Below are 15237 nucleotides of genomic sequence, written 5' to 3'. Positions count from 1 at the left end.
CCTCTTGTTTACAGCCTCGGTGTTGCGTTTTGTGTTATTGGTGTATTTATGCATTACAATAAACGTGCCTGCAACTTTGCAAGGTATCAGGGTACTAACCTGACACTGCCAGAGGGTTTGTTTAAAAAAAAACTGTTTAAAAGGGGCAGGCACTTTCAAAAAGTATTTGGCAGGTGATTGGATGAACCATCTGTCTATCACCTACATGCTTATAATTTCATTTCAGCCATGCCATACAGCCTTTTACAGTAGCCTAGAGTAAAATTCAAACCATTTAGAGAAATGAATGTTATACTCTCACAAAACATTCCAATACGAAAATAGCATCAAACTGGATTTACTTTAATTATAAATTATGAGCATAAACAAGTTGTTGATTGGTCCATATTATGCATACAATTAAGACAACACATTTGAGTTTTCTTTTCATTCAAATGTTGAGCTACCCCGACAAGCCATTATCATCAGCAGCACTGATAAATGTTCATCTGTTTACAAGAACAATATAAATGGATCTGATTAGTCCCTCTTCTGGTGAGCAATGAGCATAGCTGTTAATTTTCAAAATATCCAAAGTAAAGTCACAAGTAAACCAACTGCATAAGTTTGCTCTCAAGTTATGTTAAGGATAAGGCTTAAGAACAGGCAGACACTTCAATGAGGTGTCAGGTGTGCAAATTTCCGGTCCCTCCCACGGTCCACCTCAACCCCTTTGGCATATACAAATTAGGACTAGAAACACACAAAACATGTTTTTGTTTAGCCTGTATCAGTACACAAACACAGTTTAAATGGCTACTTTGATTAGTCAGAAATTCCAGATGGAGCTTCTAAAACACACCACAGAGATAATTGCTGAAGTGATATTTCCACTTAATAGAACATAATTTCATTTGGTAATTAATTAATTGACACATACCATACATGAGCTCATGAACAGTCAACCTTTAACGAAAACCTAGGTATTATCTACTCTTCATACAGTCGGGAGAGCAACTCAGACACAGGGAAACGTTTTACCACCAAGGCAGGCAGTCAATCTGTTAAGTCACCCTTTTTCCCACGGACGCTGGGCCAGCGGACCTGCCGGGGTGAGGGCATGGAAAAGTCAGGACAGTCAGTCCGTCATGGACGTTTAGTGATTTTAGTGGGAAAAGGATCATAGCTAGGGATAGGAAGGTGGTAGAGAGTCAGGATTCGGGGAGTGGGTAGAGTTTGTGGCTAGGGCAGGGGTGGGCAATTTTTTCCCCAGAGGGCCATACTGAGCGAAGGGACACACATTGGCCATCATACCCGCAAACACTCCTGATTTTTGTGGGAGTCTCCTTATTTTGAACCCTCTCTCCCGCTGTGATTGGTCATTTCTCCTGTTAATCCCCAGATATTAATTATATATAAATATATATAGTTATACAAATCCAATGGCTGTAGCAGATGAGATTTATTAACATAATTCTGCCTTTTATTGAGTTTTTGGGAGTTGTTTTCTTTTCTTTTGAGGACCGGATTGAGATGGTCCAGGGGCCGGGTGCCAGCCTGGGTAAACCCAGCCTCCACGTGACCTCTATGTACCATCAGTCAGTCACGCTACAGGCATAGCCTGTGACATCAGGTTGAAGGCTGGGTTTACCCAGGCTAGCCGGGTGCGGCCCTGGGGCCGCATTTTGCCCATATGTGGGTTAGGGGGATATGGGTGGTGTTGGGGGGGCAATAGGATAGGAATGTGGTAGTGTCGGGAATCACGGGGTGGGTAGGTGGAGTGGCTAGCCAGGAGGATACGGGAAGTGGGATGGGGTGACAAGGGGGATGGGGGGGGGGGGCTGTGCGCTTAAAGGTATGTGCTTATTTTCCTGATTATCTACCCAGACATAAATCGAACATGATTTGGCTCATATCAAAGTGGGCTGTACATACACACATTAGATCAGGGGAGCCAACACTTTTTTTTAGGATGAGCGCTATTTACAAAAAATAAAACTAGTCACAGGCTGCTTCTTTTCCCCTTGTCCCCCCAAAAGTACATATTGAGCACATGTTAACAGTATTATTTATTTAACATGATTTTATAATCTTATGTTAAATACTGTAGACACAGATTTAGCTATACATGAGTGGAATTTAATTTATGCATTCAAAATCAAATAAAACTAATACATCTTGGATTTCTTTGGCGAGCTACTTATTGATGGCCCGAGATCGACCGGTAGATCACGACCTACCTACCTATTGGGCACCCCCTGCATTAGATGTATCAAAGTGGCCTGTACATACACACAACTTTTTCGACAAGGTTTTCAACAAAAGCAATTGTGTGACATCACAAACACCACAAGGCAGGAGCTCAAAAGTGAAACTGTTTGTCTGAACTGAGACATGACTTGCGAATACTTGACTTGAACCTCAATACTCTGCCGCTTGAATCATTACGACCTTAAATTGGATACTTTTGGGTCTTCTGGTCTCATACTCAACACTGTTTCGAAATAGCCCTTAAAGACGACCTGAACCCATGTGGCGCGAGGCTCGGAGACGTATCGGACTGAAAACCATCTGAAAACAAATCTGAGATCAGAGGCGGGCCATAGTGTGTTGATGATTTGATTTGACAATTCTGGGGACTGGATTTGGCGTTGGCCAATCCTGGCGTGTTACGACCCCAAATCGAGTGGGATTCAGCTCAGCATGTTGTGGCGCTACGCGGGTGGGATCCGCAGAGAACCGGGAGGCCAGCTGCTTCCCTGTGGACCGGAGCGGAGAATCCGATGCATGAGTGCTGCCTGCCCACCTCGAATCTCCGGGGGGCCGGGGTAAGACCCGCGTACGTTAATGTTATTCCTGGAATGCAAGTTTAATGAACCTGTTATGCCTTTGCATTCTACATCAGGACATTGCAGTTTGTTTTATTTTGTATGTTACATACGTATTGGCCAAGTTATTAATTCGTTTATGGGCTAGAAATTCTGCCAGATTACAGCCATTTTGCCTGCAGAATTTTCACCTAGAAATGACGATTGATTGACAGCTGCCATGTCATGATAGGTTGAAATTTGATAGTACTATGTGACGTCAGCAAACCGTAGATTACTGTTATGAATGAAATCTTAAAAAATGAACTTTTGATGTGAAAAAGTGTGAAAAACTAAATATATTTGATTTCTGTGATTGTTTTGCATACATTATTAAATACTAAAATGAACTAATAAAATAGTCATTTTGGGGTTCAGCTCGTCTTTAAAGGGTACCGGCGTACAATAGCTTAATTATTATCACTCAATGCACATCAAGACCAGCAGATGATGGGGTCTTCACAAAACAATTGAACCAATCAACAGCTGATTTCGCAACACTATAAAAAGTTATTTTATTGGCATCGGTTTTAGTGTAACTGTCTAAAGCAGGCAGTTTTTGATTAGGCAAAAAAGTTCTTCCTTCTTCTGAATGTCATAGCAGAAGCCCTTGCCTTTAAAACAGAGTGTTTCAGCCAGTTGATAGATGTCGAAAAGCAAAAAAGGAAAAACAGAACGAAAAAAAAGGGCAGAAAGAATAAAGGTCCCAGAGATGACAGGCGAGTCCCATGCATTTGGGTCCAAAGCTGGTTCAGTTCTGGAACTTTAACAGGATCGCTTCAATCCACCAATAGGCTTAATAACGATTGTAAAAAAGAAAAAAAAATCAGGAGGGTCTTGGGTCACAGCTTCGATATTCAGCTTGAAAGAACACTTCAACGCGTGAACAGTTACGATTTTAAGAGACGTAATAAAATAAAAAGTGCACAGAATTCCAAAAAAAGGTGCTTTTCTGTAGACGAGGGTTAGGCCTTAAAGGATTTGGAATGAGGAAGGGGCCGGGTGTGTGTTCAAGAGGTCTGGCACTGGACGCCCCCGGCGGTAGCGTAGTCGTCTTCCTCCATGTAGTAGTGGTGACGTCCGCCGCGTCTTCTCCTGCTCTCCACGTCGCAGTCCTCCAGGTCGGCGTAGATGTAGAGGTCGTCGTCCATGCTCTCCGGCTGGTCTGCCTCCAGCTTCTCGGGCAGGTAGCGCTCCAGCTCTTGCAGCTTGTGCTTGGGGAGGAAGTTGGCTTGTGGGAACACCACCTGATGGAAACAAACACGTTCACTATCAGGGTTCCCACACCTTCTTAAAGAGGAACACCGCCTGATGGAAACAAACACCTTCACTATCAGGGTTCCCACACCTTCTTAAAGATCAAATTCAAGCTCTTTTCGAGGACTTTCCAGCAACCAAATTCCTCAAAATCAAGGACCCCCCAACAGAGCATAGTTTGAGACACGGATCAAGGTTAATTACCGTTACAATACTCAGAATGTTTATAGACGGTTTTAACTCAACAGCATAAACATTCTAAATCCCCCCCCAGCTAACTTCCTGTTGCAGTGTTTGCTAGTACAATAACTGACAGGACATAAGGTAGGTTCCAAACTGTTCCCTAGCAACACAATTCTGTCAAATCCATCTATAATGAGAACTAGCAGGCTTGACAGAAGCTTACAGACAACAATTAAAAAAAGAGAGAGGCTTGAATGTGTGAACACTCTGCTGTGTTTACCTATCTATTAAAGAAAACATCAAAATCACTTTCATTTAGATTCTGGCACAAAATATATGAATCCAAGCACTTTCAATGACCGATGTATATTTATGTATATTTTCAAAAACCTCCAAGGCTTTGATTTTTTTTTCTTTCTTTCTCAAATTCACAAAGTTTCAATTATTTCAAGGACCCGTGGGAACCCTGCATTATGATAGATGGACAGGTCAGGTCAGCAGAACAATTTGGTGAATGCAGGAAGAGTGTGTGTGTGTGTGTGTGTGTGTGTTGTGGGACATTGTTTGCAGTAACAGATTAATCCACTGGGTGGCGCTTCTTGTTTTATAATGAAACCGGAGTTACAGAAACAGGTTGACTCACTGCCACTCCCAGTGCATCTCCAGACAAGTAGCTTGTCTCTTCAGTACCAACTTTGCTACGTGTTCATTTAAACTATATCCATCTGCATGCATGTTGAGAGATTATAGTGCTGTAGAGAACAGGCACTGTATGGTTGACAAGTATAGGTGAATAAAGTGGTGTGTGTGTGTGTGTGTGTGTGTGTGTGTGTGTGTGTGTGTGTGTGTGAAATCCCAATACAGACATCGTCTGAGTCTGTCATGCTATGCTGATGCTATCCAGGAACAACCTAAAGTTAATGTAAGCCAATACATGACCGAACTCGTTATGGTGTGTGTGTGTGTGTGCGTGTGTGTGTGTGTGTGTAAGATAAAGATAAACTTCATACTGAAAAGTGAATAATAAGGCGTCCCTTCTCAAAGGGCCTGCGGTGCATGGGCATCCCCTCATTCTGGACGCACTTCTTGTCTCCAGGCTTGATCAAATCCCCTGTGGTAAACAGAAAAGGGTCACCTTAACCATGACATTAGCCTTTTTCACCTGTGTCGAAAAGGCAGTAAGTAACACGGGTGCAAGCAAAACATTAACAAGGGCCTCGGCACTGGAACACCTCAATGGATTGGAAGTTGGAAACCCTCCTTAATGTTTGCTTGCACCTGTGTTACTTTCTGCCTTTTCGAAACAAAATGGCTGCTGGTGAAAAAGTCCATTAACAGACGTTATTAATTATTAACCTTTATTAATCCAGCGAGGACCATTGAGAGCAAGGTCTCATTTTCAAGGACGCCCTGATTACAGCATATACAATAATACAATTACAAAATTGCAGTACATAAAAAAACATAAAAATCACAGATGCATAGAATTAAAAGGGCTACGCAAAGCAGGTGCCGTTCCTAACGCATTCTCAAATAGTGCCCTGAACGTCTCTACGGAGACCAGTCGGTCCAGTTTAATAGTCCTGAAGCTTGTTCCATCTATCAGGAGCATAGTAAAGCAGCGCTGTCACCAACTCATGTCATTTGCATGTACTGTATATGATACTGTATATTTAACCATAACCATCAACCTTATGAATAATATAAATCAAAGAACTTCTCAGGCAAACGGTTGGCAGCATGTCGGCTCATCAGTTGAACATCTGACGAGTCAGAGCCAGCTGTGCAGTTCAGAGAAGGTCTGATTTACCTGGATGGGAGGTGATGAGGATGGTTCTACTGTCCAGTGTCTGAACGGGCTTCTGGAAACCGCACAAGGCCTCGACCAGCTGTAAGTCCATGGTCATGAGCAGGTCCTCCCTGCGCCTGGTGCCAACACCAAGGACAAGAGTGAAAATAAAGCAGAGGCTATTTCACTGCATGCCAATCAGACTGGAGGTTTTGAAAAAGCCAGTTGGGCTGCTACATAGCACAGGGCAACATAAAGACTACCTAACGGTAGATTGACTAACATAGAGAACGTAATAACTTCATGCTGCCAGATGAAGTTGAACCAAAAAGGCTGCAAAGTTAAAGGAAGTAAACTACAACAACCTTTACTTGTCAGAACACGGGGACATTAAGTTACTCTCCCTTGTGCCTTAATTCAAGGTGAGCATTCATAAGAGCCCAATTCAGGCTGTTGCAATGTCCAATTTTCTCCTTTAGGGATCATTCATGTTAATCGACGATTATTTACCCAATCCACCTGACCTGGCCCACCAGCCTACATACCCTTCTTGCAGTGGAAAGGAATCTTTCATTAATTCACCCAGCATTGATGACGTCACGATCAAATGAATCCGTTACCTGGTGAAACGTGGATGTTCTCGCTGATCCAACACAATGATGATATCACCTGGCTCAAGCCCCGGCTCCTGGTCTCCCTCTCCATGGAAAACAATCTTCTGCCCATCCTTCATTCCTGTGCCAATGGGTCAAATATTAGATTTGTGACTATCTGCAGGGTCGCAGTGCCCTAACATCGAGGTCACTTTGATCTTCCAGCAGTCGTGGGTGCATTTAGATTTTGGTTCTTCTTGCACTCTTACCCTTATCAATGTGGACCTCCAAGATCTTCTTCTGCCGCATGATCTTCCGACCACCACATGTTTTACAGCGGTCCTTGTGGCTGATGCGCTGTCCTTGCCCCTGGCAGCTGTGGCACACAGTGGACAGTTGCTGGACCATACCTGGTACTAGTTGGTGCAAGCGGACCTGCACGCCGGCGCCGTGGCAGGACATGCACACCTCCACCGCTCCTTTCCGACCTCCGCGACCTAACGAGGAAAAACTGTTAGCGCTCAGCATAGTCTCATGTGGTCAGACCCGGTCAGCACACTTCCAGTGACACGGGGTCTGAATCACAAGTCAGTAGGGGTGTCACGATACACTCAGTTCACGATACGATACGATACATGATATTGGGTTCACGATAACGATACGATACTTTGACAATATTTTTTTGCGATCGGTTTGTAAGTTGAGGGGACATCCTCCACACTAATTTGAGTAATTTCACCATTTTCATCCTCTGTGTCTGTAACGTCCCTCGTCTGTTCAAACAAAGCAATGAAAAGGAGAGGGAGCATGCAATCAGATGCAGATCAGTGCCACCATGTTCAGCTTCTTTTTCTCGCGATATGAGATTTCATCTCAACGATACATATTGTCACGTTTTGATATCGCGATATATTGTGGGACGATATATTGTGACATCCCTACAAGTCAGCATTTCCGGGTTGTGCCGGGGGGAAATCCCCTGGCTCCAATAGCATCACGGTGGAAGTCTGACTCTCTGCGTGCATTGGTGTATCGTTCAAAATGTACCGCCCACAAGTTGTGTCACGCAAATAAGGTGGTCTGTGGTTGGTCAATTCATATGCCCGTCATGCATTTTGTTCTGGTCTTAGGGCTTAGGGGCTGGTCATAAATCACTTGTTCGAGAGTTGTGCAGCAGACATAGTTATCTATGGCTGGATACTGCGAGACTACACTCAGCCTAACAAAGTTGAAAGCTGCTTTTGCTTTAGGTTGTTTATTACCAAGGTATAAACTGTGGTGAACGTGGATTGGAGATCATTTACAAACGTGAGTGAGTGATGCTTTCTGAAATGGGACAAAGAGCTTTTTCTACTGCTCTTCCTGGATCTGCACACACTGAAAAGCCTGCCTGAGCGACCAAATCCAATCCGGGACTAATACCGTCTGTGGGCATGCGTGTTCTGCATGTAAACGTATCTCACATTGTATGGCAAAGGGCATACCTTCACATCTTTCACAAATAGCATTCTTCTGGACAGCAAGTTTTCTTGTAGCTCCATTATAAAGCTCTTCCAAAGATACTGTGAGCTGATGAACAACATTCTTCCCTGTGGTTGGACAAAATAAGACAAATCACAGACTTTTAGTAATACTGTTGCAAGGAATAAGGTTGAAGGACAATTTGATCAAAGTCAATTCTTTAATGTTTCTTTCAAAATAGATTCCTTAATTCTCTTATCAATCCCTTTGTTCTTGTTCTTATTGTTCGTACCGTATATACGGTAGATTACTTTTAGAGCACCCAAAAATAGGGCTGTTCCTGATCTGATTGAAACGCTTTAATGCAAAGCTGATACACAGGCATCACACAACAATCTATGCATGCTGAGGTTGTGGCATGTCGGCTGTCACTTTTTCCCAAAATAAAGTTCGAACAAACTTCAAATTGCCCGCAAAATGTTCGAATATATTCAGTTTTTTGGGGGTTTTTTTTTATTATTTTTTTGCAGGCCAGGCCACCGGGCATCGGCACGACGTGCTCGATTATGCAATCCGCGCCTGCCGGTTACATCGTATAAATAATATAAAATATTAAAAGAATATACAAAAAAAATGGTCCAGTCAGTCAGCTCCTCTCCGCTGCTGTGTTAGCTTGGACGCTCACAGTCACAACACTGCCTCACAAACTTGGCTGCATCCAACTCAAGACAACTTTTCAGACCCTGGAGACAATCTTTCTCAGAAGAGACTAACGCGACAAGACTTTTTCTGACATGGGATTAACATTACCAGCAAGCAGCAGTTGGTTAATTTTGGTTAATTAAAATAAATAAATAATAATAATTAATTAATTAATTAATAAAAATAAATAAATAATAATAATACGAAGTTCGAACATGGCAAATTACATTCGAACATGCCCCGCCTCCTCCCCCACATTCGAAGTTAAATTCGAATTTCGAATAAAAAGTGACAGCCCTATGGCATGATGTACAATAGTAGGGGATTATTTGATCATCTTACTGTACCTCTTCTCTCCCGGTGCATCCGTCCACCTCCTCCAAAAAACATGTCAAAGATGTCCATGGGGGATGCAAAACCCCCCCCACCACCGCCGCCATTTCCTCCTTCCTTTATAGCCTTCTCACCGCCACGGTCATACACCTCTCTCTTCTTGGCATCTGACAATATCTCATATGCCTGAGAGATCTGCTTGAACTACAAGAAAAGACAACAAATATATCACTTGTGGCAAGATATTATCTATTCTATTATTATATTCTAATATCTATCATCTAACTGCTCGAAAGGTAGTACTCTCAGTGAGTGTGTTTGTATGTCTGAGCTCTAGAAATTAAGAGTTTGTTTGCAAAACAGATCATCATCATCATCATCATCTATAAAAGGGAGCAAGTGGGCTGTCTGTTTAAAGTTTTGTCCCACTGATGATGTCACAATGTCTATGACATTATCAGTGATGTCTATGACATCATTGATGTCATCAGTGATGGTCACTCACTGATGACACACACTGATGATCACACACATGGAGCAATTGTGATGTCACTGGATGATGTCACAATGTGAGATTGCTAGTTCCTGTAAAATAGCACAAACACTTCACAGGCCTTCTGAATCAAAACTAGTTTGATTTTTTTGATTGATATTACTTATGCATTTATAGAAATGCATACAAATGAAGTTTTCTGTTTTTGCAAAAGAACTCTTCAAATTGCGTGTCCCTCGTTGGGATAGTGCCAGTCAGCTGTTAGTCACTATAGGTATACCCACACTAAATGCACTTTTGAGAAATCTCATGTACAGATTTATGTCGATTAGATGCCTCTGTGAACAGGGTTATTGTGGCCTTAACCAATCCTGCCTTAAGCGCCCGGCATGGTTTTGCGCAGCCACGACTTGGAGCCTTGCCGCCGCCGAGTGGCGACAGTGAGACTGTGCATACTCAAACGTAACTTGTCGTTTACCAATAACTTGCAATCATGTCGGTGGGGGAACATTTTATTGTCCCTCCATTTCAAAACTCATTCCGGTGAGCCTGCAGAAGGCTTTGCTAGATGAGGGACAAGCACGTTAAATGAGGAAATGGCATTTCCTCATTCCTCACAACAATGAATTGACGGCGCAGAGTCACATTTTCGACGTGCTGCATGCCCCCTACGCCGAGATGCGCCGAGAGGACGCCCAGCTGCGGCGACCCCCTCGGCGCAGTCAGCGCCTCCGATTTCGCTCGAGCATAATTTGCGCTTTAAGCAACACCAGGTTCTATTCTCCTTTGTGGCGACATTGGAGAAAGAGCCTCTATGTTTTATGATGCCTTGTATTTATTTTAGTGTTGTCCTTATGCATTTATAATGTATCTTTATGTATTTTATGTCTTGTATTGTTTTATATGGACCTGCGCTTGTGTCTGAAATAAAGTTTGAATTGAAATGTTCCTTTTATATTGTCTCTAAAGCAAAAAGAAAACCTACCAACGATACGAAATGCAGCATAATAAGTATTCACACACTATTTATTCGATATTTGTGTTGTTTGACAAGTACATTTCAAGAATTAGCTCTACATTGTGTTTTAAGCCCATTTCAATTGTTAATGAGGAAATGAAATATCTAACGGTACAAATAGTAAGCTAACGTTAGCAAGGCCAACATCATCCAACGTACCTTCTCTCCCTCTGTGGGGTTTTTGTCCGGGTGGTATTTCAGGGCTAGTTTGCGATAGGCCTTTTTCAGTTCATCTGGTGTGGCATTGGGCTTCACACCCAACATGTCATAAAAGCCTGTTTCTTTCACCATCCTGCCTTACAGAGCTGACCTGAGGAGAGCAGAAGAATACAATTAAATACAGGTTTATCCTGTCCCCCCAATCCCCTAGGGGCACATGTTGGTCCTGGACAAAAACGCAGATCCTGACTGAGGCACTGAGCTAACGCAACTTGGAAGACTAGCTAACCGTTACCAGGATATGATTCCCCTTTGTAAATAGGCCAACGTTACGCGTAACCTAGCTAACTGTAACGTCATCAATGTTCACAATAACAACCGCCTAACTAGAACTTAAGCCATGATATGTTCTCGACGAAAACAAACCCCATAACCTTCGTAGCATTTTCCTCAACGCTGGGCAACGTAGAACGTCTTCGTTAGCACGCTAACATTAGCCCCTTTAGCTAGTTACAGTTAGCCCATTTTGCTAGCTAGGCTAACGTTTTCCCCACGAATAAGTTCATTCAACAACGGAAGTGTGACATCGGTATAAACAATACATTGGACATTAGAATGTTCTGCGGCCTACCTGTTTAAAGACAACAGTTTAAATGAAGAATTGATCAATTCAGCTGAAAGGCGTGTTCCAGAATCTTCGAACTAGAGGCAAAACCAAAGTCTAAACCAATGACGTCACTTTTATGCGCCAGACGGCAGACGACAACAAAACAAACGTGACTGATGTGCGCCGCGTTGCGTTCTGTTCTGTGCGTGTTTCTGTCAAACACAAACAAATAGGATGATAAAATGCCTATTTGCTGGCTTATTAGCAAGGAGGGGAATCACAAACCCATTCAACTTCCTCACCTCCAACCAGTTCTCTTGGGTCGAGGTCCAGAAACGACTATTAAAGACAAAAAATGCTCTAGACAGCAAGGTAATATGACACATTGCTACGTTAGCTAGCTAATTAACTAACTCATAAACCTAAATTTAAATATGGAAAGTGTTTGATAACAAGCTTTGATCAAAAGTAAATGTTATTCCTTCTCTACTAGTTGAGTTGAAAGCAGAATGCAACAAAGGGTATGTCAAAGTGAAACAGGTAAGACAAAATGTGCAATGTGGTGCAAGCTGGGTTAAATGAACAATGCTATATTCTTATGTTAAGGCCGTAATGGTGCTGTTATTCACCGTCTCATTTCCCATCCTTATTTCAAAGCTGGGGCTGAACCCCACCTATGTGGAGTCTGTAGTGGTGGGTAAAGACAAGGAGGTGAAAATGAAACCTGGACAGCAGCTGCAGATTGTCAATCAGCTCTACCCATACACTGTGCAGTTCAAGGAGGATTCCACTGGGGACCATGTGGGCAGCAAGAGACCATGTGAGCCTGCTTCAGAGGAGGGGGCGTCAAATATGAAGGTAGCTAGACCGGCAGAAAAGGTCTCCTCTTCAGTCAGCCCTGGAAAGTCGACATCAACTAATGTAAGCTAAACTAGAAGTTCGGTGTGAGTTGTAAATAAAGTATGTGGAGGTGTGTGCATACTTGAAATGTGTAAAAGTTTTTGGTGTCTGCTGCTGTGTTTTCCTTGCATGATATGACACCAATGGGCTGCATTAGTATATTTTGTTATATTATATACAAGCAAGTTCCTCCAAATCTATTGCAGGAAGCAGCTGGACATTGGAGCCAAGGCCTGAAGTCCTCAATGCAAGACCCTAAGATGCAGGTAGTTATTGGAATACAGATTCACTATTTGTGTGATGCCAGTTCATGCATACTTTCTATGTCAGAAGATAGCTGGAGTTTTGGCTGGATGGTTTTCTCACTGAGACTGCCTGTGAATATTAAATATGACTCATGTTTGCATCTTTTAGGTCTATAAGGATGAGAGAGTAGTGGTAATCAAAGACAAATACCCCAAGGCTCGCTACCACTGGCTGGTGCTCCCTTGGGAACCCATTGCCAGTCTCAAGGCCCTGCATAGGGACCACTGTGATCTGCTGAAGCACATGCAGCAAGTTGCTGACCAAATGGTTCAGCAGTGCCCGGATGGTAGCTCACTGCGCTTCCGCACAGGATACCATGCCATCCCCAGTATGAGGTAAGGGCTAGCTGTTTCCGCACAAGATACCATGCCGTCCCCAGTATGAGGTTTGGGTGCATTTAGATTAAATGCAAAAAGCTCTTTGAGAAGAAGGTTCCTTGCTCTTCTACCACTTCACAAAGAACACTGCGCTCAGTAGGACAATTTTCAGCTAATATTTATCTATTTTTGGTCAGCCGTCGTCAAACAATATTGGCATTCCCTCAGTTGTTTGGGTGGTTTAATTGGCTTGATTGCAAAACACTCTTTCTCTGGCAGCTGTAATGCTCATTCAAACATGAAGTTCACTTATCAGCTGTGAATGAGTAATACATCAAAAGTTACCAGCGATATTGCCACAGTTATGGGACTATATTTCCACCTACTGACCCCGCACTGAACAAATCACACCAGAGATTGCCACAGTTATGGGACTATATTTCCACCTACTGACCCCGCACTGAACAAATCACACCAGAGCCTTTACTAGGCTATCCAGTGTTAACTCTGTAGCTCATACTGTCTCAATATATGAAAACACTAAGGAGAATGGTCAACCATGGTCAATAGCTAATTTTATATTCATGCTCATTTCCAGTCACGTGCACCTCCATGTGGTCAGCCAAGACTTTGATTCTCCCTGTTTAAAGAACAAGAAGCACTGGAATTCATTCACAACCGACTACTTCATAGACTCTCAAGGTGAGGGCCAATCTTCATCTTTTTTGTTTAGTTTTTGGTTGTTGGGTACAATTACACCTACATTGCTTTATTTTATTCACAGATGTCATTCGGATGCTTGAAAAAAGCGGAAGGGTCACAGTGAAAGAAGGGACCAGTGAGTTGTTGAAACTACCTCTCCGCTGCCATGTGTGCCACAAAGAACTCCCCACCATACCCAGTCTAAAGGAACACCTGAAATCTCACTTTAACATCTAAGGATGTGACCTCCAAACAAAATGCAATGCCTCAGATGTTCTAGTTTGTTGGGCGCTATGGTTTCATTTAATTTCCTTTCATATCCGTTTTCTACCGTTTATACAAAAACATTTGCAATTGTACGTATACTGGCACATTATTTTTGATGGTAGCGCAACAGTCAAAAGGCCTTACCTGTTCCACCATCTTTATATTAGCATTATTTGCATTTTCAAACATCATTGATCTGTACATTTGGGCAGAATATCATGAATTTGCAGGCAAGTTATGTTGCATAGTGAACAAACAGTACATTGATTGCTGACTTTTCTATAGCATTATGTCATGACAGGCAGTGCTCAGATTAGTTATTGTTCCTACGTACACTTTCAAACATGTTTGAATATTATGTTAAACTTTTCTAAGAACTGAATACTACCAAAACAGACATGTTTTTTTCTGTAAGTCTATTTGATATAAAATGCTTTTGATAAATAAAATGCAAATCAGAGATTCCGAGATTTTTTTTAATAATGCGTATATGACTCACAAATTATGTTAATGCATTCAACAAATCCTTGTATAGAATGATGTGTGCATCATGCTCGATATTAGATATGGTTGCACGTTTCACATGTTTGTCGCAGTAGCCAAGTAAACCATTTTTGGGAGCTCTATCCTGTAATTTGTGTGCATTTCTTTGTTTTCAGGAAGGAGAAAGAAAAATGTCTGACAATGACAAAATATTTTTAAAGCCTACTGCAAACTTAGGTCCAGCTACACGACATAGTTGCATTCCTCCATTGCCATACTGTCAGGAGTGTTAATTTGTAGGTGCTGTTCCGTTTTCTGCCACCAGAAGTCGCAAATGTTCAGTGGCATGCCTCACCCTCACTACATTAACCTGCTTCAAAATCACTTGTTTGTCCAAAGAGAAGACACTTGATCAAAAGCTTAAAAGTAAAAACACAAACTTGCTTCATGGCAAAAATGGTTTACTGGTTAGGTATGTAATGTGTCGTGTTTTATTTAGTAAGCAGAATGATGTCATCCTGGTGCAGACAAGTGAGGCGACTGAGTGGGATGCTTTGGAGAAGGATCTTACACATCTTATACTCCACAAAGGTGCCTTTGGAGGAGCATGCAGTCTGTCAGATCCACTGCCAAGCCCTGAAACCAAAATATTGTTTATGTCTCAAACATTTGCACGACTTAAATCAACTCATTAACTGTCAAACTAAATGAATGCCTGCAAAACTTTTTCCAGTTGTCTGATATACTATGTTGTAATGATACAAAACTGGTTGAAAGTCGGTGGAGTGTCCCTTTAAGAATGACAGTAAAACAAGCAGGAC

The 15237-nt window shown here is 42.3% G+C and overlaps 2 protein-coding genes across 2 annotated transcripts; one reads left to right on the top strand and one right to left on the bottom strand.

The window, feature by feature from the left end:
• Positions 1-337: 337 nt before the first annotated feature.
• dnaja1 (DnaJ heat shock protein family (Hsp40) member A1) lies at positions 338-11577 on the bottom strand. Its single transcript, XM_083635513.1, has 9 exons — positions 11466-11577; positions 10835-10985; positions 9179-9368; positions 8153-8257; positions 6938-7165; positions 6696-6810; positions 6097-6212; positions 5297-5397; positions 338-4093 (listed from the first exon to the last, which is right to left on the bottom strand). Exons 2-9 carry the CDS (start codon positions 10964-10966, stop codon positions 3857-3859), a joined length of 1224 nt encoding a protein of 407 aa, XP_083491639.1. The 5' UTR covers positions 10967-10985; positions 11466-11577; the 3' UTR covers positions 338-3856.
• A 60-nt stretch (positions 11578-11637) lies between these two features.
• On the top strand, positions 11638-14325 carry aptx (aprataxin). Its single transcript, XM_083635516.1, has 7 exons — positions 11638-11813; positions 11935-11981; positions 12099-12362; positions 12548-12607; positions 12756-12982; positions 13563-13666; positions 13749-14325. The coding sequence occupies exons 1-7, from the start codon at positions 11684-11686 to the stop codon at positions 13901-13903; spliced, it is 987 nt and encodes a 328-aa protein (XP_083491642.1). The 5' UTR covers positions 11638-11683; the 3' UTR covers positions 13904-14325.
• Positions 14326-15237: the final 912 nt, after the last annotated feature.

This window comes from Poromitra crassiceps, assembly GCF_964638095.1.
Source record: "Poromitra crassiceps genome assembly, chromosome: 4".
NCBI lineage: Eukaryota > Metazoa > Chordata > Actinopteri > Beryciformes > Melamphaidae > Poromitra > Poromitra crassiceps.
The sequence above is the reverse complement of the archived record's forward strand: the minus strand, read 5'-3'. Positions and strand labels throughout refer to the sequence as shown.